At 44.0% G+C, this 21,436-nt stretch overlaps 1 protein-coding gene across 1 annotated transcript in view; it reads right to left on the bottom strand.

The window, feature by feature from the left end:
- SNX24 (sorting nexin 24) overlaps window positions 1-21,436 on the bottom strand; it is a 1,521,972-nt gene that overhangs the window by 804,431 nt on the left and 696,105 nt on the right. The window contains exon 2 of the mRNA XM_069625579.1: window positions 12,038-12,121. Coding sequence (XP_069481680.1) covers window positions 12,038-12,121 — 84 coding nt within the window. The remainder of the gene's footprint in view (window positions 1-12,037; window positions 12,122-21,436) is intronic.

The following is a 21,436-nucleotide window of genomic DNA, read 5'->3' as shown; positions in this document are numbered from 1 at the left end:
ACCAAAGTGGCGCAGGCCCATGCCAAGAAGATTCCAACTGCACTGAAAGACTTGCCTGACACTGATGACCGGAAAGAGACAGCGGTCCCGGAAACGAAAGAAACTGTTGCCAGTAAGCAGCCACCTAATCTGCCAAAACGAGAAGTGAAACTCGAAACAAAGCCTGAGATGATTGCCAAAGAGGGGGAAGGGCAAAGAGTGCCCCAACGTTGCCCAGCAGAATCGACATCACTGCTGACCGATGCAAAATCTGCCTTGCAAATACCAGCAGAAACAAATCGTGTACCCCTTTGGCACCCACCAGCACTTGCCAACACGCCAAAAAACGTATCTGCATCATTGGCGCGGTGCACACCAGCACCTGCAGTAGCGCCACAGGCTGACTTTGAGCCTGAATCTGGAAGTGCACCGGCACTGTTCACGGATCATACAATACCAGGAGCAAGGCGATACAACCTGCAGCCTCGGAAGACAAAGTGATCCGCAGTTCTTTTTGGTGTTTATGTCAACCTCTGGTTCAGCTCATGGACGGAGAAGGAACCAGAGGTGTAGAGGAGAGAAGCGTGAGAATTGTGCAAGTCGGACAATTCAAGACTCGCGGCACCTCGGTGCGATCATAAAAAGTACATGTGTCTGGAACCAGAGCGGACAAGCTAGGCGCACATGATACTAAGGCAATAAGATAACTGATCAAAGGTCCTCTTAGCAGTATAAGAAAGGACAAGTGATCTCGCCTAAAAAAATCGAATAATCGAATCCTGGATAAAAAGGACAGGCAGAACTGAACTGTGACAATTCCATTGAACTTATTAACATCAGAGCAAACGCGACGAAGAGAAATAACCACAACGAACTGTGATAAGAAAGAAGAAGGACGACGAGAAACATGCCGGGACCGGTTCCAGCCTCCTCCTGCACCACCACCGCTGAGAATGAGTCAATTATAAAGACTGTAAGCTTAAGAAAAACGCATGGTAAAACAAATTGTATGCTGGTACTGACAATAATAATGTGCTTTATGAGCGTGGTAGCACCAATATCGACAGCCCTAATATTATGGTGGGTAGAAACAATACACCCATTAGAAATGTTTTTACCAGTAATTAATATATCCACTACTGAAAGCCTGGTTCAGGTGATCACTTATACCCTGCCCCCAATGGAAGAAAAACACAGGGAAGGTTTTGGAAATAACACTTTACTGTTGATCATGAACATGACACATGCAATCCTGAAGAAAACAAATTGCTGGGTATGTGCCCATTTACCACAGCATGCTGGGAAAGGAATAGGGTGGTATGTGCAGCCATTACCATTAAGTTCTACATGTAGTGCATCTTTAGGTGCAATGTTCTATGGGAAATGGAATGAGAGTAATACGGGTCAATTAGACAGAACCAACATGAATGAGTTTGAGGAGATAATAATGAAGCCTGTGGGTTGTTCCATTTTCCATAAAGCACAAGTAATAGCCCCAGAGTCCACGAGGAAAAGTACACAAAAGATAACACGACAAAATAGACGACATAGATTGTCCCCACCAGAAAAAATATCTGTAATGACGTTTCGTGTAAGAACAGAAGGGGACAAAGATGCAATTCCCCCATCTAACACGGTGAATTATAGCCCAAGAACTGTCCCTTTTTGTCTAAAAAAGAAAGGATCTTTTTCAGTCGGAACATATGCTGGTTGTATGAATACAGTGGTATTAAAATGGGAAATAGAACCAGTATACGTAGGTGATCCAGTTTATTTTATATGTGGAGAGAAAGCATACCCTTGGTTGCCCAGAAACTGGGGAGGTACATGTTACCTAGGGCTACTGTTCCCAGGAGTATTCCTTTTAGAAACAGCAACCATGGTCAGATTATCCAGAACTAGAGTCAAAAGGACTGACAAGGGTGTTTTAATAGCAACTGATATAACAAAATCATGTATTCCATTCTTAGGGCAGATAGTGAACTCCTATAATATAAGGCAACTGTCCAGAATCCTAAAAAATACAATAAACACAACAGATATATTATTTAACATGACGTTGGAAGAAAGAGGAATCAGGTTAATGACGCTGCAAAATAGAATGGCCCTCGATGTGATCCTGGTTGATTGTGGGGGGATTTGCAAAATAGTGGGATCAGCATGTTGCGTTTATGTCGATGACTATTCCCCCACGATCTTTGAAGCAATAAAAAAAATGCACGCCCTAAGCTCTGAACTCCCTACTGGAGAGGGGAGCTGGGGAATAGGATCTTGGTTTTGGGGAATACTACGTTCTTGGGGATGGAAGTTGATCTCAATATTAGTAGTGGTGTTTGGAATATTCCTAACGTGCTGTTGTTGTATACATTGTTTACCCATAGTTTGCGCTGAGGTAACTGAGGGATGTACGGAAGGATGTATGCATATGATGACAAAGAAAAAACAACCTCATGATCGAACTGACCCAGACCCAAATGAGATGAGAGCAGTAAAAGAGTTGATGGCAATAGATATTGATGAAGACGATGATGTCTATGATAGCATGCAAAATTCAGACATAAGTACTTCAGATTCATCATCACTAGAGGAGGTTTCAATAAATAGATGAGACGTTTGGCATACGGCCCAGGGAGGGTTTGTCAGTCTAGAAAAATGGATACCTCTACTTTGTAACCACAAACGCATTTTGGTGGCCGTGGGCCAACCGTCTCATGCACGATATGACAGAATATAGGTTTTCGAGTTTGCCAATGAACGGCCATTTTGATGTAACAAGAATCGCCATTTTGTTTTCTAACCATTGCTCATTGCTTTCTGTTCCTATTGCTTCGCAGTATATTTTCCGCTTACACTGCTCGACTGTAAAACATTGTTGTCTGCATGTGAAAAGGACAAAGCCGCAGGGCCGAGAGGATAACAAGAGTTCGTTGAAACACAAACGTAGCCAGCGCCAGGAAGAATGCCCGGCTCCCTCCCGAATGTAGCCTTGAAACAGAGCTGCAGGGCATTTAATCATTTTGCAGCTGCCAGCCAGTCTCGTTATATGGTAGAATATGTTAGAATAATACCGCTAAAGGCTTGAATTATGTTTTCTTACGGCCCCCCTTTGCTGAGCCCGCTAGAGCCTGTCGGCTCCCAGGACGCAAATAGCACCTAATAGATAGCAAGGTCTGGAATGCAACTCTCCCCCCCCCGTATGTAGCTCGCTTCCAAGAACAGAAGCGCTGTGTTCTATTCAACAACTGAAACACAAATTGCAAATTGTTACTAGAATAGATGTTTGAAGGTGTCATAGTAGTCGGAGATGTCCATCATCACACCCAGTTCAAAGAAACCCAATAAAGGGGGGTGTTAAACATGTCATAACTGATTGTTTGATATGCATTTTGTATATATGTAACTGATGTATGTAATTCACTCTCTTGCGTCCCTCGAGGTCTAGAGATACACGTCGCGGGGCGTGACACTGAGTTGGCCAACTGAGACTTTTGCTTTGCAATAAACCCTAGCTTTGGGAATACAACCTCGTGTCTGGCGTATCTATCGTGTGTGGTGACTCGCCTTGTTTCCATAGACGTCAGGGTCCCCTAGGGGCCCCTTTCACACTGGGCAGTTGAGAGTTCATCATGAGCATTTGTCTGGGACCGAGTGATAGCAGTGACCTGGATTTCCCCCAATAGGGACTCGATCTCAAGGAGATCCCTCTGGATGGCTCAGGTTTGGGCTAGCTGATCAGCCATGTCGTTTCCAGTTCTGGAATGACCCTGGATCTTTTTCCAGTAGATGGTCATCCCACTAGAGGTGACCAGATCATTAATATTTTGGATAAGCTTGCCATGTTTAAGAGGTTTGTTGTTAGCATATATCATGCCTCTGGTTTTCCAATTTACCAGGTGCTCCACAAACCCGTTCCGGACATAATCTGAATCAGTGATTATGACCAGTTTGTGAAGTTGGTGTTGGACGGCAGTGAGGATGGCATGATGAACCGCCATCAACTCCGCCACCCGACTACCGCGGGGACCGATTTTGTACCCAGCGGAGTTGTGGGGCATCATTCACCCAGGCATTCCCAACGCCGGCCACCAGTACCATTTCCCTGATGTCAACATGGTAGGAGCACCCATCCATATAAACTGTGGGCATTCCCTCGCACTTGTCTTCTTCAAAGACTTTGTGCGGGGAATTCAGGTATGCCTCAATGTTGTCCTGGGTTTTAAGACTTTCGTCCTCAAGACAATTTTCTCTGGCACAATCATGCAACTCAGCCAGACCTTGCACGAGGGGACTCTTCTTGTTTTGGTCATATCTGACCTCCACAGGAAAGCCTTGCATTGACAGAATCCAGGAAGTAATTCTGGAATTACTCACATTTCCGGCCCGGATTCTGTCACTTCGGAGGTATTGCAAAGGCTGGTGTGGAGTCTCCACTATGATGTGTTCCCCCATAGATGAACGGGCGGTAATTTTTCAATGCCCACAACGTTGCCAGGAGTGTCTTCTCACAATCGTTGAATTTTTCCTCCATAGAGGATAAAGTCTTGCTTGCATAGGAGATGACTTTATTGACCTTGTCATGCTTTTGAGATAATACTGCTATCAAGCATGTATTCGAGAACCCTGTCTCCAAGAAGATCTCCTTGTTTTTGACAGGTTAAGCTAGACAAGGTGCTTGTGAGAGGCTTCCTTTGAGTTGCTTTACTGACTCGGCTTGTTCTGGATCCCACTCCCACTTGACCCCTCCCCTTCAACAGATGGATCAGGGGCCTTGTGATCTCTGCATAATCCCCAATGAACTTCCTACTGTAATTAGTCAGTTCAAGGAGGCTTCTTAGCTCCCACAGAGTCGGGGGGTCTTTAATTTTTAGGAGTGCTTCCACTTTCTTTTCTTGGGGACAGAGACCCTCAGGAGTCATCTCATGCACCAAGATGTTGACACGGGCCCTGCACCACTGTGCCTTTTGGAAGGACAGTTTTGCACCGGCAACCCTCAACTGTGTCAGAACATAACAGATTTCTGCTGTGTTCCTCCACAGTTGAGCTTTTTATCGGGACATCATCCACATAGGCCAGGTGTCATGCACTCAATATCCCATAACACTCCTGCCTTGCTCCCAAATAGCATTAACACGCCCACCTGCATTTCTCCTTCATTTTCACTGCAGCAGCAGAGGGACATCCGCGGGGCTCCTCAGGCAGGTTCGCACTTCCGGAGATTACAGCAGGATATGCACCCATCCAGACTATGTCCGTTCCTACGTTGGCAGTTGATTTGGCGTGACGAGGCTCTGCGTTGCCAGGGAACCACGATCTGCTAATCGTCACGTGACACAGGAATCGCGATCACGTGACATGGAGTCCCTGGCAACCCTTTAAGTAGCAACAAATTGTGCCACGCTACGCTTCACAGCTGTTACTTCGTTTCAGCGTTTTGCGTTTTGATCTCTAGAACCTCTGTCTTTGCTTCCTAGAATTTTGACATCGGACTTTGCTTCCCGGATTTGGCTCTGCGTAACCCCTCTGGCTTGGTTTTTCCTTCGGTTGATCTTTGGATGAACTGAACTCGGCTTTCTCTCCACAGACTGCTCCGCATCTTGATTTTGGCATCTATGCTTCTCCTGTTTTTCCTACTTCCGGACATGGCTTCTTGTTTTCTGGACTTCTTACCATATCAGGTGGTGTCCAGTGAGTGCTTCCACCCGACTAAGAGCAGGCTGCTGCAGACTCCTCTTGCTGCTGCTCCTACACTCACTGAGGGTACTACACACACCACTCAGGGAAACCACATCAAGCACCATCTCTCTGGGTTCCCTTTTTGGGTGGTCCTTCCCCCAGCAATAGGTAAGACCCTGTTTTCCAAACATTGTACCTGTCTTGTATTACAGAAAAAATGGTGCTTTGTATGCCTAATTGCTTGTTTCCTCAACAGCCATTCAGGGATTCCGCTGTTCCTGTACCTGCCACCTGTGGCCCTAAAGACTGAACAGTGAGTCGCTGTTATCTCCCTGTTCGGTACTTAGCGACGGAAGTCACCCTATTACACGCGACAATCAAGTCTTGACACCAGGTTACCCCTTTCACCCAAGTCGGGCATGGCCTTATGTTGGAAGATGTTGATGTATTCGAAGGGAGTCCGGGTCCACGTGTACTGCTGCCCCCAGAAGGACACCAGGAAACAGCCAAGGGGGCACTCACCCTATCCTGGCTCACTACTTTCCTACCATTACTAAAAAGAGGTGCACGCCTTTGGGAGTCAACCAATTTCTTTAATTATGTTGCTAGCCCTCGGTGTAACTTATATGTAAAAAGCACAGCGATCACTGGTCCAGAATCACTGGATCCAATTCCTACTGCGCACTAAAAACACAATGGATAATCTTTACCAAGCTCATATATTGCTTCCTTATTAGACAGTTGGATCAGGACATCACCCTGAGTAATCCGACCTTCCCTCACCAAATAAGAGTGAAAAACTGATTTTAAACCCCTAGTAATGTTATGAAATGACACTTGGAAATGGACAAATAAATAATTAATGTGCAGTTAAAACTCTAAGGTAAATACAATTTCTCACTAAAGCAACAATGCATAGACACTAATAATCACCAGCAATGAATTCCTAAGAGCATACAATTGAAAATGAATGGAAAGTTTAAAACAAATGGCAGCCAAATGACACGTGTAAAAGTTGCATTTCCTTTCAATTTCCGTGTAAATTGACCCAAAACGGTTTCTTTAAAAAAATGGGTGAAGTATTGCAAATCGTGATGCGGTTTTAAGTCTGAGGGACAGAAGTACAACACAGGGATATTACAGAAGTGAAAGAATGGGGGTAGCTGGTGAATTGAGAGAGATTTGGAAGGTAGAGTGAGGTTTCTTTTTAGGAAAATATAGCAGTGAAAAAGAAAATCAGTTTTAAATGTGAAAGGCAAATTTTACTTAAACTAGATTTAAGGGCTAAGAAAAAAGGAACACCACCCATGGATATAAAAGATATGCTGCAGTTGTAACCCTTCATGCAGTGTACCCCTTTTCTTTAGGGAAAATTAATGTATTTAAACACAATATCGCTAATGATTTATGATTTATGCAAGACAGAAATGAATAGAAAAGTGGCACTAACGCTTGGAGATCAAGAGCAAGAACACAGAGAATTCTGACAGTTTTAAGAAGTTACCAGGATAAGGATAGGATGGCTTAGAGAGTGGGATAAGGACAAATGCAAGACAAGATAGGCTATGGCTGTCTATGGGGTAGGGATTATACTTACAGTCCACTTTTAGTTTTGGGATTTTTGGACCGTCAATGGTTCTGTTCACTACACGGCAGCGCGCATGGCAAAGGACAGCTGGGTAAAATACAGCTGGACAAGGTCGGGTAACCGGACGTTAATTCTGGTCACTGGATGTCACAGGTACCTCTGGATGCAGTTCGTGGGCAAGCAGTTAGTGGGCACCAAGCCAGTCTGGTTTTTCAGGATGCTTCCCAAAAGAATACCACAGCTTTCCCCTTTGGTTATTTGGGAATTTTAGTGGGGTTTCAGAATTTAGGCCTTGCTGGGATGGGATCAGCAATGCTCATGTCTTGTAGTTGGGATCTGGACTCAGCAGGATGAATGGAACAGGAACGCAGAATCAGGAAAATCAGGAAGAGTGTGTGTCTCTAGTCTTGTCAGAGACTCTTATTTATAATGCATAGTGACATCATCAAAGTATAAGGCTGGGCAGGCTTAGCTAAGCACTCCTCTAACCCATGGGATTGGTCAGGGGCGCTAGTCTCCGCCTCGCTCTCAACTGGTTGGATTTCAAAGCAGGGGGCAGATTTATGATGTGAGTTTACAATGTTCAAAAACCTCCCACAGTTATTTTAGCTAAAATTCAATTTTGCCACAAACGGTACATTTATACAGTTGAAATCTCTTAGCAAATTATATACACAGGTTACATATTTCATGTAGAACGTAGCACTCCAACTCTGCAATCCGTGAGGCATTGTTTCGCCCTTCTAATACTTTTTGGTAATTTTGAGTATGAACGATTTGGCCAAAACTTCCATAACTTTATACACATGTGTGGATTAACATAAGGGATGCAAGTATAAAAATGTGCATTGGCATCATGGATACTTTCCTTGTAATCCCTGATTCTCTGCCATTTCTATTCCCAAGGTGTCAAGATACAACCAAGCATGGGGGGAAGAGAGGTTGACACTCTCCCCCTAACCACGGAAGTCGAATGAAGTCGACCCTCCCACCGTGGTTGGCACAGGTACCTGATTTATAATAAACAGGACACCACGTGGCAGCCAGTGGGAGGAAAAGGGTTAGGGAGAGGTTGTGGACAGGGTAGGGGAGATTAGAAACACCGGATAGAGGGCGAGAAAGAGCCTACTTTGGATAGGACTGGGAGACGAAACAGGGAAAAACCCTACTCTCACTAGAACCTTGTAACACCACCTTTGGTATGTATTCTGATAGCATAGCTTATACCTTGGCATACCTTGATACCCAAACCTACACACTAGAACTCCTTGGTAGCTTCACCACATGATTTGTTAGGACACCTTAATACATGCCCCTCTCAGACAAAATGCATAGCACACATGTTAGGACACCTTAATACATGTAACTCCAACAGAATGCATAGCACATCAAATGAAACGTACAATGGGAAATGCTCCCGTTATGAAGACACAAGACACATGGCCCCCTGGGCTGGTGAAAGCAACACTGATGACATACCAGCACATAAAATTAGCGGTGACATGAAACACAGATTTTGGCTCTTTAGCCTACTTCAAACATGCATTTGTCCCCACATACATTCCGTTTTTTTGCTCGTGGAAAACAGAACAACTGAGGCCTCTCATAACATTTCTTAATGCCTTTTCATTCCCACTAGAATGTAGAGCCAGTTCATTTTTTCCCCGGGAGCTAGCCTCTCCCTGCACAGAAATTTTACAGCGTTCGTTTTCACTCCCCACTGATAATATCTGAAATATGCATGCGACTCATGGATTCCCCTTTCCAGCCTCTGCCCGCACTTATCTTTGGTCCGGGAGGCTCCAGCGCCTACCTGGACTTTGAAGGAAGTCGCTTGCAATCACTGCCAACTCCTGTTTCTCCTGATCACGCCCACCGGTACCTCAGCGAGCAGCTCCTCATTCTCCGGCACAGCATACGCCTGGATACTGAATAAGCCACACCTGCCGTGCACCGTTGGACCCTAAATAAACCGTTGCTCATTAAGATCACCTGGCCACACACGCGCATGGCAAAAGACTACACGATCTCCCAAGTGCTGCTGGGAAATGTAGTCGTACTGCATTTTACCATTATGTCTGCCTTTTCCTTGGCCCAGGACTCCTGCGCTCACCCTTATTCCTGACACAAGGGGTCAGTGAATTCTACCAGATCTTAAATGAAAGCCCATTAAACCACTTTTAAATTGCAAAATGTTTACATTTTTACAAAGTCTTGCTGCAGAAATAAAAGTTTTTACATTTTTATTAATAAATAGTCTTTGGAAGCAAATGGCAGTCCTTTGTCTGTCCCTGGACCATTTCTTCAGCTGCCACCAACTGTCATTTCCTCTAGAGCAAAGTGGGGATTTCCCATCTGCATTGAAGGTTTATTGCCCCTTCCCCACTTCACACTTCCTTGTCCTAGAAATTCCATTGTCAGTGGGTTCAGCCTAGGCTAGATTCTGTCCAACCTAATAATTATCACTGGGGTGTTAGTATCTGCTGAGAGAGGCCCCCCTGTTGGTAGCATCCCTCTCAAGCAGAAACCTATTTTTCTTTTGGAACTTGCAATATAGTTTAACAGTTTTACTTTCTTATATTTGGTCCTGAACCAAAGCCAGTTGAATAAAATAACCCATGTGTGTGTATTTTCCCCAGCAGCAAACCCCTTCACATTGCTAGATAATGGCAGGCTTTCATTCAACAGTTTACTTTTTAAAACATGCATTTTTCTCCTTGAGTTTTCCAAAAACCATTTTACATGTGTGGTGAAAACCTGGCATTACTTTTTAAATTAGGTTTTGCATCTCCATCAGATTCCCACAGTGTATTGCACCTATACTTATTTCTTGTATGCAGGAGTTTTTTTTCAAGCACAGATGCCTTGAAATTGACATGGCTCAGATAGCTGGAGTTTCTTTTGAACTACTGATTTTTGATACTTTGTGAAGAAAATGAACAGCATTTTCACATGCAGGAAAAGTAAATCCTTGTTGATTTTTCTCAGAGTTGATTTGACAGGGCCTTTCATTCAGAAATCATGCCTGGTTTTGCTGAAGCACAATGAGATATACTGGGCAGGGCAGGGCCTTACTAATCACAGTGGTTTAAGGAAGAACAGATGGAAATAGCATCAGAGCAGCATTTTTTAAAGGTGAAAAAGTTTCCTTTTTAATGGGGATTTTGGGCTTGCAGCAAGGCAGTGCTGCCTTTGCACTATATTTATTTTGTACAGGTAAGAACACACTGGCACGCACCCTCAGTGTGTCCCCTTGTTCCATCCTGCCCAATGTATGCTTGGCAAGACGGTGCAGCCTTCTTTTTGTTGCTGCAAAACGCAGTTTTAAGGCCATGGTGCTCACAGGAGCCAGCGCAACAATTTTGCTGTTTCTGCACAAATGCAGCTTGGTTTTGGCGAAATTCTGTTCAGTGGGTCAATGTAGCCCACACTCTCAAACTCTCCCCCCAATACAGCACTTTCAATATCGACAATACCACCATCATTGCTTCATCAGCAGTCAAAACCTTAGGAGTGTATCTCGACTCCTCCCTCTCTATGACACCACCACTAAGGTTATCAACGGTGTCAAGCCATTCCTGTCCACCAAAAACTGCCTTTCAATTGCCAGAGCAACAGTCGGCACCAAGCTGAACTACTGCAATGCCCTCTTCCTATGCACCTCTGCTAAAAACCTCAAAAAGCTCCAAGTCATACAAATCAATGCCCTCAGAGCAGCATTAAGCATTCCTAAAAGGGTACACATCTTCCAGGCAATGAAAGAACACATTCTCTTTAAAACCATGGCAATTACCCACAAATGCCTGTCATTGAACGCCCCTCCTTACCTATCAGAGAGGATTACCCTCAACCATACATCCAGACCCACCAGAGCGCATCTATCTAATCAAATCTACGTCCACTCCTTCAAACGTGCAAAAGCCGGAGGCTCCAGCTTTCAACACCTAGCTCCCAAAAACTGGAATGCACTCCCCACTACACTCAGGAATGAGAAACCCTACACAATATTCCGGAAAATGCTGAAAACCAAACTGTTTAATTAATTGTGTAATGTCCTTGCAAGTGGAATTTGCTGTTCCCTGTAACCAACGAACACGCATGTTTTCCACATATTGTTTATCTTCTCTACCTTGTTGTTCTGCCTTTTAAGCCTGTACTAAGTAAGCATTCTGTAACAGCGCCACAATGCCCTAGGGCCGATTTGCGCTATACAAATTCAAATAAATAAATAAAAAATAAACACAAGACAGAATTGGAATAGGAAGCGATTTTGCATGCCTACGAAGTCTGCATGAAAGCAGTGTAAAGAGGTGCGCAAAGATCGGGTGTGGGGGAGGTTGTAGTGGGTAATGGTGGAACAATGCAATGCCTTGTTATTAGGGGCTAAGGAGTAGAGGGGGAGTATACCATGCAGAGACACATCAGATTGCAGAGATGGTGTGGCAATACCCTTCTGCTAGTGCATTTGCTCAACGTTGCAAGGTTATGCATTAAGAAAGATTTGAAGAAGCTGAAATCCCAGTGTCCAATTCCGAAAGATTTATGGGTTGCAACATCGCGGGTTAACAAACATATTTGCCACTGCTGTTCTTTGGTTTCATGAACTGAAAGAGCAATAATCATCCATCTATATACTTCAACGATAAAGAAAGAGAGCACCTAAATAACCACAAGCATCAAGAACAATGCCGAACACCATCCACCCCACCCCCCCCCCCCCCCAATCGACAGAGTCACAACCTGCTCCCCAAAATGGACACATACAAGCAACATACTCAGGGTTGTGGGGATGCGTACCTTTTTATGAAGAGCGTGAAATTCACTGTATCGTTTCTCAACAAAGTGTTTCCTTCCGCTCACTAGCACCTCAATTTTAAAAACCTGTAAAATGAGAGAGAACAAATATGTAATTTTCGGTTATTCTCAAACCACGAGCGTTGCTAAGCCCGAACATTTAGTGGCCACGATATATCAAGAACCTTTAATTATAGTCTTTGATCCTAAAAACATCAAGAAGACTCGGGAGACACAAGAGAACAACATTGATTAATGACGACTCTGACTAAACGCTGGGCTAACAAGTATGCTCAGTAAAAAGATCATGGGGCAATCAGGGGTGGTACTGCGGCCTTTGCTTTGAACGACCAACAAAAAGGACATTTTCACAATATCACGATAATGTTCTTTCAAAGTTGTTTACACTAGAAAAGATGGCAAATGAGATAATTTGCGTCATGTAAGAAACATTAAACTGGCGGGAAATGAAAGCAATGCATCGGGTGCAGCGGAGGTTAATTTCTCCCTAATCCTGCATATTCATCTCTCTCCTCAGCTGGACTCGCGCCGCCACTTTACTGCACAACGAAATATCCGGCGAAGGCGCGTTTTCTTCGCCTGACGCGTATGACAGCTTGCACTGCTGCCTGCTGGAGGTTGAAAGGCCAGGGGAGAGGGGGCGCTCTGCATGCTCTAATTAGTGGACACTAACGTGACATTTCCTTGACTCCGAGGTCGCTAGGTCAGGGCCGCGAAACAGGTGAGCAACCATATTTCAAAGCGCCCCAAAAACAATAAGACAGTAGATGTATTTGGTAATAAGACAGTATTATTTGTTCTCGTCTGTAATTGCAAGAAGAATGCGGTTTCCTGAAAAGCTTGCGTTCTCCAGCGTTCTTATTGATATTCACAACCCGCCCGTAAGGTTTTTAAAAATTAAGCAATCCATACACTCCTGTTCGAGATAATTAGCTGCAAGTAACGGACACATTGGAAAAAAAGGATAGTAAACAAGGGACATCCCTCTGGGCAGCGTGAACCTGTACTTTCTCATGTGAACAGATACACTAAGTTAGGTAGAAAACCGATTCGATATTCTCAGTTTTTGCATAGTGATTACTTTTGATGCTTTGCCAGTTTCTACGTGTTTTTAAAGTTGGAGCACAAAGCAATGTTGGCGAAGAAAGAAATTAAAATATTGGCCAGGTTTTTAGAATGTGGCCAAGTGGGGAAATTACAACCACCCCCTCCCCTGCCCACTAGCTTGAGTGGGGGTTTAGATTCTATTAAGAGACACAGAGGCAAGAATTATGCATTATAACTTCTTTACTCAACAGCCAGCAGCAAAGATTGAATGTTTTTATCATGTACAATGAAAAACATGTTAAAACCCAAACAGATTTTGCACACATATGTAAGGGCACCCAACGAAAGATGGCAGTCCTGGGAACATCAACTAGCCAATCAGGTTCTGTATCATCCTATAAATTCCTCTCTAGTTAGTCCCTCATCCTCTTCTGAAGCTGCCAGAACACTTCTAAAATCGAAAACACAGCCGAGTTAAGAAACTCTGTCCTCCCCGAAAGCTAAATCCACAAGAAAGTTTGAACGTTCTTCTTCCTCTCCAAATTAATCTGCATGACCTTCTTCTCAAACAAAAACTGCAATGAAGAGAGAACACCACAATGAGGGAGGGCTAATACTAGCCTCTGTGACTCTTAATAGAATCTAAACCAGACTCATGCTAGTGAGGAGGGTTGGCCATTCTATGTCGAGACCAGAGGCTTCCTATTATGCAAGTTTAAAGCTCTTGCAACACAACATTTGCCACATGGTGAATATTTTTATGATAAAAAGTTTTAAATGTAGACTCCTTAGACCAATCGGCTGCATGGAGAATTTCTTCTAACCTGCCCCGTAGCAAATCTGATTTAGAAGCCATGGCCCCTCTAGCAGAATGGGCCCCAAAGATGGAAACATCCACCCCTGTCTCCTTCATGACCCATTGCACCCAGCAAGTTTAAGTAGCTGAGGAATCCTCAGGAAACCGTATTAAAAGGTTTTCTGTATGAGATTAGCAGCTGAGAGGTGGACAGAGAGTGCAACACACCAATTACACGCATAACACTGTAAACAATGAACCACACAGTTTCTGATGCTCCAGAAACAAGGGATAAGAAACCATGGTAGGCATACACTGCTGGTGATAAAAAAAGGTCACTCCCTCAGGAGAGTAAACTTTGTTATCCACATCAAATGTTTTAACATCAGAAACCATTTTAATGGAAATAAGACATAACATTGTTAACTTTGCAGGCAATTGTTTAAGTGACAAATTCTCATTAGATGGCCATGATTGAATTAAAATGAAAACCATGTTAACATCCCAGAAAATAGAATGCTTAGCTTTAGGAGGAACTTTAATATGCATAGAACGCAACACTTTTTTAAACCAAAAAAACACCTATCCAAAGGTTCACGCTTAACCAAAATAACCAGATTGTTAATAGTTCTATAAGCCTTCCCTTCCTTGAATAAAGTAACTGAAAAGTTAACCACCTCTACAGGAGGGGCAGAAATGGGATCGAAACCACCATCCACGCACTAGCCCACCCTGCATGTCCATGCTGATGAGTAGGAAGCTTGAGTGGATCGAGACCATGAGTCTATGATAACCAGACAAGCGTCTCTGGAAAGGCCTGGGAACGCCGAGGACTTGCAGAAATCCTCCATGCCATGAAAGGAAGATGATCTTGCAATATTGGCTTGCTGCAACTCCCTCCAGGATCTGTGAGGAGAAGAGGAAAAAATGGGAGAAGACTGGGGGCATCTAGGAGTCCTAGCAAATTCTTGTCTGTGCATTTGGAGCAGAACCCTTGCAGTCAAGGATAACGGGGGAAATGCATTACCCTGGAGATGTGTCCAGTCTTTTCGAAACGCATCCACCACCATAGCCTCCGGATCCGGATGCCAACTAAGGCATTTGGCAACTGAGGCGTGAGGCAAGGTCTGTGTGAAAAGGACCCCAGAGCTTTGAGAGAAGAAGAAAAACCTCTGTGATCATCTTGTAATCCCTTCGATCGTGCAGGTATCTGGAGTTCCAATCCAACCCTGGGAGGTACTCTGCTTGCACAAGGTCAATGCGCTGGTCTTAGAAACAAGACCACGCAGAGAAACAGAGGTTTCAAAATCCCAGATCCATGGTTAGAAATAGAACTCAGGTATGGTATTAGACGTGTTATAAAAAAAAAAAGAGTAAATAAATAAATAATATTATCCCGCGAGTGAGTTAAAAGTGCCAAAAATCTCTTGCCAAGTCTGCTAAGCCCTTGGACTGTGTTCTCCCCAGCCTGGTGATGTATCAAACCACAGACACATTGTCAATTTTTATCAAAATGCAACAATTCATTCGGTCCATTCCAAAGCTCTTCACTACGAAGGAACACGCCCCAGACAGTCAAAAATTAAGAGACTGCTCTTGAACAAACCACTTCCCTCTGGTAGAAATCTCCTGCTTTCTTCTCCCCAACCTGTTAAACTAGCATCTGAATAACACCATATCAGGAGTGAATCTGAAGATGGCTCTCCCGTTCCAGGCCTCCATGCGTTGAAGCCACCATTGTAACTCCTCGATTGCATCCAGGGACAACCTCACTGTTTCAAATACAGAGACCCTCTCAAGAGATGTATTTATTTAAATTCTTTTAACGTGCCACACACCCGTAGGCCTCATGACGCACAGAAAACACACAGGACACATGGACAGAAATCAGGTCAGGGGGCAGGTTCAGCTCAGGGAATGCAGGAAACTAGCCTGGTGCTAGATTAAAAAGATGGGTCTTAGTCTTTTTTACAACTCATTAAGAGCCTCAATCGTTCCCATGTGCAGTGGGGGGAGTTCCAGGCTGAGGGGGCCCAAACATCGAAGCTTGTGCCTCCGAATTTGGCCAGCTTGAACCAGGAATGTTGGAACGTGGATTGATCCTGTGACCGAAGGGTACGGGAAGGCTGTTAGGCCCTAAGGCGATCAGTTACGTATGAAGGTGCCTCGAGATTCCTGCATTTATGAGTAAGAGTCAGGAGCTTATGGGTGATACGATGTTCGACCTGAAGCCAGTGGAGGTTCCTCCTGGTGTCTGAGATGTGATTGCGACGAGTAAGGCCATGAATTGCATGCACTGCACCGTTTTGAATGACCTGCAAGGACGTGATGTTTGCCTTGGAGGTACCAAGCAGTAGGTTATTACAATAATCCAAGCAAGAGTTTATCAAGGCAGAGGCCTAAAGGGATCTGTTGCTGAAGGAGATAAACAGGTGAATGTGATTGAGCAGTTTGTTAATATATCCACAGGAGGCCCAAGTGTGTGCAACCTGATGTTTCATTGTGAGCTTGGTATCAAGCACGATGCCCAGTGTCTTCACACTCTTGGCAACTGTGATTTTGCTGTCAGTGGCCAGTTTATTTAGCTTATGTCTTGCACCGACAATTAAGATCTCGGTCTCGTCATTGTTTAGCGTGAGAGAGTTGGCTGCCATCCAAGCCTGGATGGCATTGCAGATGGTATTAATAGTCAGACCATCCTGTGTATGGGAACCTGAGAGCTCTAGGACAACCTGGGTATCATCAACATAGTTGGTGTATTGGACACCCTTGTCGTCAAGGAGCGTCATGATTTTTATTATGTAAATGTTAAAAAGAGTCTGAGAGATGCAGCAGCCCTGGGGGACCCCAAAGGAGATGGCAGCTGGAGAGGAGCTGGCATCATCAATCCAAGAAAGAATGCAACCCACTTTGCTGCTAGGCTAGAGCATGCAGCCTGGTCCCTCAGCCTGGCCACCAACAATGAGTGGTTGACCAGGTCGAAGGCAGCAGAGAGATACAGCAGCATCAAGAGAGCTTGGTGGCCACTATCAGCAATACTGGTGATGTTGGATTTTAGATCTAACATGGCAGTCTCAGTGCCATGTGGGATGTATTTACCCATGCATCCGAGCCCTACCTCAAAACTGTGCAGTACTGACATGAAAACATCATGATGGCCAGAGCTTCCCAGAAAATGCACAGGGAAATGCAGGAAGAATAGGCTGCCACCCATTTTTGCCGATGTTATGGGCACAGAAGGACGCTGCCTAAAACCACCATTGGACTACCCACACAGTAGTCTGAAACCATTGGGAATGGCAATGCTGATTGCCAAAAGCAAACCCATAACTGTTGGGAATTCATTTTCTTAAATCCCAAAAAGGGGTGCAGTACCAGTACTCACCACTATCCAAAAGCCGGCGTTTTAAAACCACCAGATTTTGTAGAAAACTGAATAAATGAACCCAAAACAGGCCAAAGAAAGACTTACTGAGAGGTGGATCCAATGTAAAGTTATATTCTGAAGTGACTTGAAGGTTTATAACAAGACTGGCTGCGCTGTGGATTTCAGCAGTTTAAGTAAATTTGGACTGAAAGACACTAAAAAAAATCTAAATGTTTAAATTGACTGAGTGACCTACTTTTGAGTGTCACATAGGTTGCAATTGTTTAAATGTCATAGTTTTGAACTTAGAATCAGCATTCTAGCTGCATATGTAAAAAAATGTCTTGACTTAAACTGGGGAACAAAAAGTGACATTTTATCTGAAACTTGGCTTAAGGAACTTGATTTTGCTTGACAGCTACCCCCATCAGGAGTGAAACTTGAGTCACCACTGTGTTCCCAGGCCAACCTTCCTTTTGCTGCCCACACTAAGGATATGCCATCTATCTGATAATTGAATTACCTGTGCTCTGCAGGAGAGTGAACAAAGCCCTCTTCACTCAGGCAAAGGTTTTTATTACCGCAGTCGTAAAATGTAGCTTCCTCTTGGCAGGAGCTGGGAGGGGCACTGCCTGTGAGAGCAAGCTGGCTTGGCAGAACTGGATTAACCAGTATTTCTACCTTGTGCTGAGGGTAAACCACACCCCTTTGGAGCCAGAACATAACTTTAAAAAGATGAATAACTCATAGAGCGGACATGTGAAAATTTTATAAATGATACCATAATTCTTGTGATTTTTCTGCCCACAGTTTAAGAGGTTTTTAGAACCGGTGGTATGTTCAGGGGGGTTTTAGCGGAAAAATGGATATTACTCTAACTGTATGCATGTTAAAAATCTGAAACTTCTTCAGTTAATGTCCATACTCCCTGCACACATGTATGTAAAGTTGGGTCAATGTCAGAAATTGAAAAATCAGTTAAAAAGTGAAATATGTGCCATTTCTGAATGCAAGCTCTTAGAAACAGCAGATTTGGACAGAGACATGGCTAAATTCAGCCACACCATGTATATGTAATTTCAAGCAACTGTGTAACTGTGAAATATGTCTTTTATTATCAAATATAGAATATGTGCAATCTGACAGAGGAGTGTCCTATCTGCAAGCCATAAAATGACATCCCTCTGACTCACAGTTCATTCCCCAATCAAATGATAAATGGAAGTTTGACCAATTAGAAGCTGAGAGAGAGGTAGGGTCAGTGATGCTAGAACACACCCACATTCTAAACACATAAAAGCAGACAGACAGGACAGATAGGGACCTTCAATTCCATTTGCTGCAACGCGCTCTGCCGGACCATACAACATCCAGAGATCCAGACTTTACCTCCATCAAACCTCCAGAGAGCCAAACTAGAGACTTCAATCTATCCTGAACTAGAGACCAGACCAGAGGGAGAAAGCAGTGCTGTACCCAGAGAGAAAGCAGTGCTGTGCCCAGAGAGAGACCCGAGCCCAGTCCAAAACCCTGACCAGATCCATGGCGAGGCCCATTTCACTCAAGAATATAGTGTGAGTACCTAGAAAACTGTGCAGAACCAATCTCTTAGTTAAAATAATATAATTCAATCTATTTAATCTAAGTAGAACTGCCTCCTAACTGTCACCTGTCATTTGTAAAGCTGTCACTTGTCATTTTCTAGTCGCAAGCTGCACTTGTCTTTTTGAACTTTAAATTTCAAATCTGAAAAACGACCTTCACAAAATCGCTCATATCTCCGCAACCGTTTGTGCTAGAGACTTGCAATAACTTTTATTTGAAAGCTTAGAATCTTAGCTTTGAATCGCACCTAGAACCGCATTCCTACCCCTTATAGTTTTACCGCAATCGCGGAACATGCATCCGCGAATTTTGCCGCGATTTGCAAATTTCTTCACATGTAAAAACTGCTGCTGCTTGCCTTCCATTTGCCAGAAATTCGTTTAACCTGCTAACTATCCCTGCCTCATTGCTAGTGTGAGCCTGGACTAATATTAACTAGATACCACTCACCCTGAACCTCTGAAAGGGAATTAAAAAGTATTTTAGCATATTTTTCAATTCATTGCCAGCACATATCAAAGCAATTTGGGCCTGTGTTTTCAAACTTATGTAGTCTAAGCTTGCTGGATTGAACTGAATTACCGTTGATTGCATTTCTGAGAACTGTGTGCTTCCTTCCATTTCCTTGCCTTGCATCAAGGGGGGAAGGGGATTGCCAGAGAAAAGTGATTACATTGTTTGGTTGAAATCATATTGAGTATTTTCTGTACTGCATTCATTGAATATTGCATCCACCTGAGCTTACATAAAGCATTCTCTACCACATTATACTTCTGTACCTATTTACCAGTGTGCTACCTTATCCATTTCATGTCAACTCATTAGTGATTATAAGAAGTGTGCTAGTGCCAGATTCTCCGTTGTTGATCTTTATCAGATCAGATTAAGTGTGATATTCAATTATTAATTTATTATAAAGTGTGATATATATATATTTTAAATTATCAAATAAATCTTTTAAACTTGCAAAACAGAACTACTTCTTGGCTCAGTGGGGTCAGGGGGATTCCAAGAGAGGGGTGTTATATAGGGGTAGTCATCCAGAACGCATGAACTGGACATAAAGATATATCCATAAGGGTTTTCATTCAGTATTCTAGACTAGGCGTTAACTTAGCTGTAGTGCTGAATTGAATCCTCTTACAAATTGGGGGCTCGAGCCGGACGTTTGGGTTAGAATACCACTTGTGCAGCTTAATACAGTGTGCTAACTGACGGGATACATACATCCGGTCGGATCACCACGCTGCATTACGCTGTGAAGCATTCCTCAAAAGGGACACTCCAAGAAAAGTTCTGTTCTGCAAAAATAAAATACAAACTTCTGTAAGTCAGGACAGAGACCAATCTCTAGAATGACGACCTTAGTAGACATGAAAATAGCCAGAGAGCACCTCTTGCATAAGCTATTTGTGAGAGGTGAATGGACTGAACAGGGCCAGGATGTGTGGTTGCAGGCCATCACACAACAGGTCACTGAAACAGGGTCAGATATATATAGAGATCAGGGTCCCTTACATGTGGCCCTGAGTGAACTATATATGGCTCCTAAAGCCAAAGAGGAACACAATAAGATTGCCAGGATAGCAGCATACCTGTACCTATATATGAGAGACATGCAGGATAGATGTGCTGAAAGCCAAAATCTGGCAAATAGGCAACAGATGGCATTACAGAAGGTCCAATCTGACCTGGTCTCTTCTGAGCAGAGGCTGCAGAGGAGCCAGGAGTCAGAAGATGATAGTAGGCAGCACATCATTAAAATAAAGAAGGATATGGATGTGCTGCAACAGGAAAAGGTAGAACAGGATACCAGATTTCTGGCCTTGCAGAAGGAATACCAAGAAGGTTTGGACTCCCTACTGCAAAACCAGAAAAAGCTGGAGCAACAACTGGACTTCAACAGGGTATGTGCTGAGCAGGTAGTCACCCTGCAAGGCCACCTGGATAGAGTGAAGGCGGAGAGCAACAAACTAATTCTGAAAGACCTGGATACCCAGGCAGAGTTTGATCAGGAGCGCCAGAATGCTGGTGCCTTCCAAAGGCAAAGGGACGACCTGGCGGCACAGATGCAGGCTCTTAGTCAGGAAAGGGATACCTTAGGCCAGGAAGTCTGCCATTTAAAAAGAAAAATGGAAGAAAATCACCTGGCCCTCCAGGGGCTGGGTGATCTCCAAAAAGAAAACCAGAACTTGGTAGAGCACACCAGAAGGGTGGAAGATGCTCTAGCAAGAAAGGAGCAGGCCAATAGGGACACAGCTCAGGAGGTAACCCTCCTGCAGCAAAGACTGGCCCAGTTCTCCAGGACCAACCAGGAAGCACAGAGGGAAAATGAGGCCCTCTGTCAACACAATGATAGGCTCCAACAACAGGTAGCGATGCAGGAGAGACTGATAGAGTCGAGTAAGGCCTTAACAGAGGAACTGAAAGCACAAATGCAGGCTCTTGCATTGAAACAGGGAGCAGGGGCGGATAGAGATGAGGTTCGCTGGGAAAGGGAAACTCCGGAGCATAACCTCAGGAGCACTAGTACCAGAGGCCCTCATACCTCTCAGTCCCTGGACTC

Source organism: Ambystoma mexicanum, chromosome 6p (assembly GCF_040938575.1).
Source record: "Ambystoma mexicanum isolate Mex_15411 chromosome 6p, UKY_AmexF1_1, whole genome shotgun sequence".
Taxonomy (NCBI): Eukaryota; Metazoa; Chordata; class Amphibia; order Caudata; family Ambystomatidae; genus Ambystoma; species Ambystoma mexicanum.
This window is presented reverse-complemented; position numbering and strand designations above follow the sequence as displayed.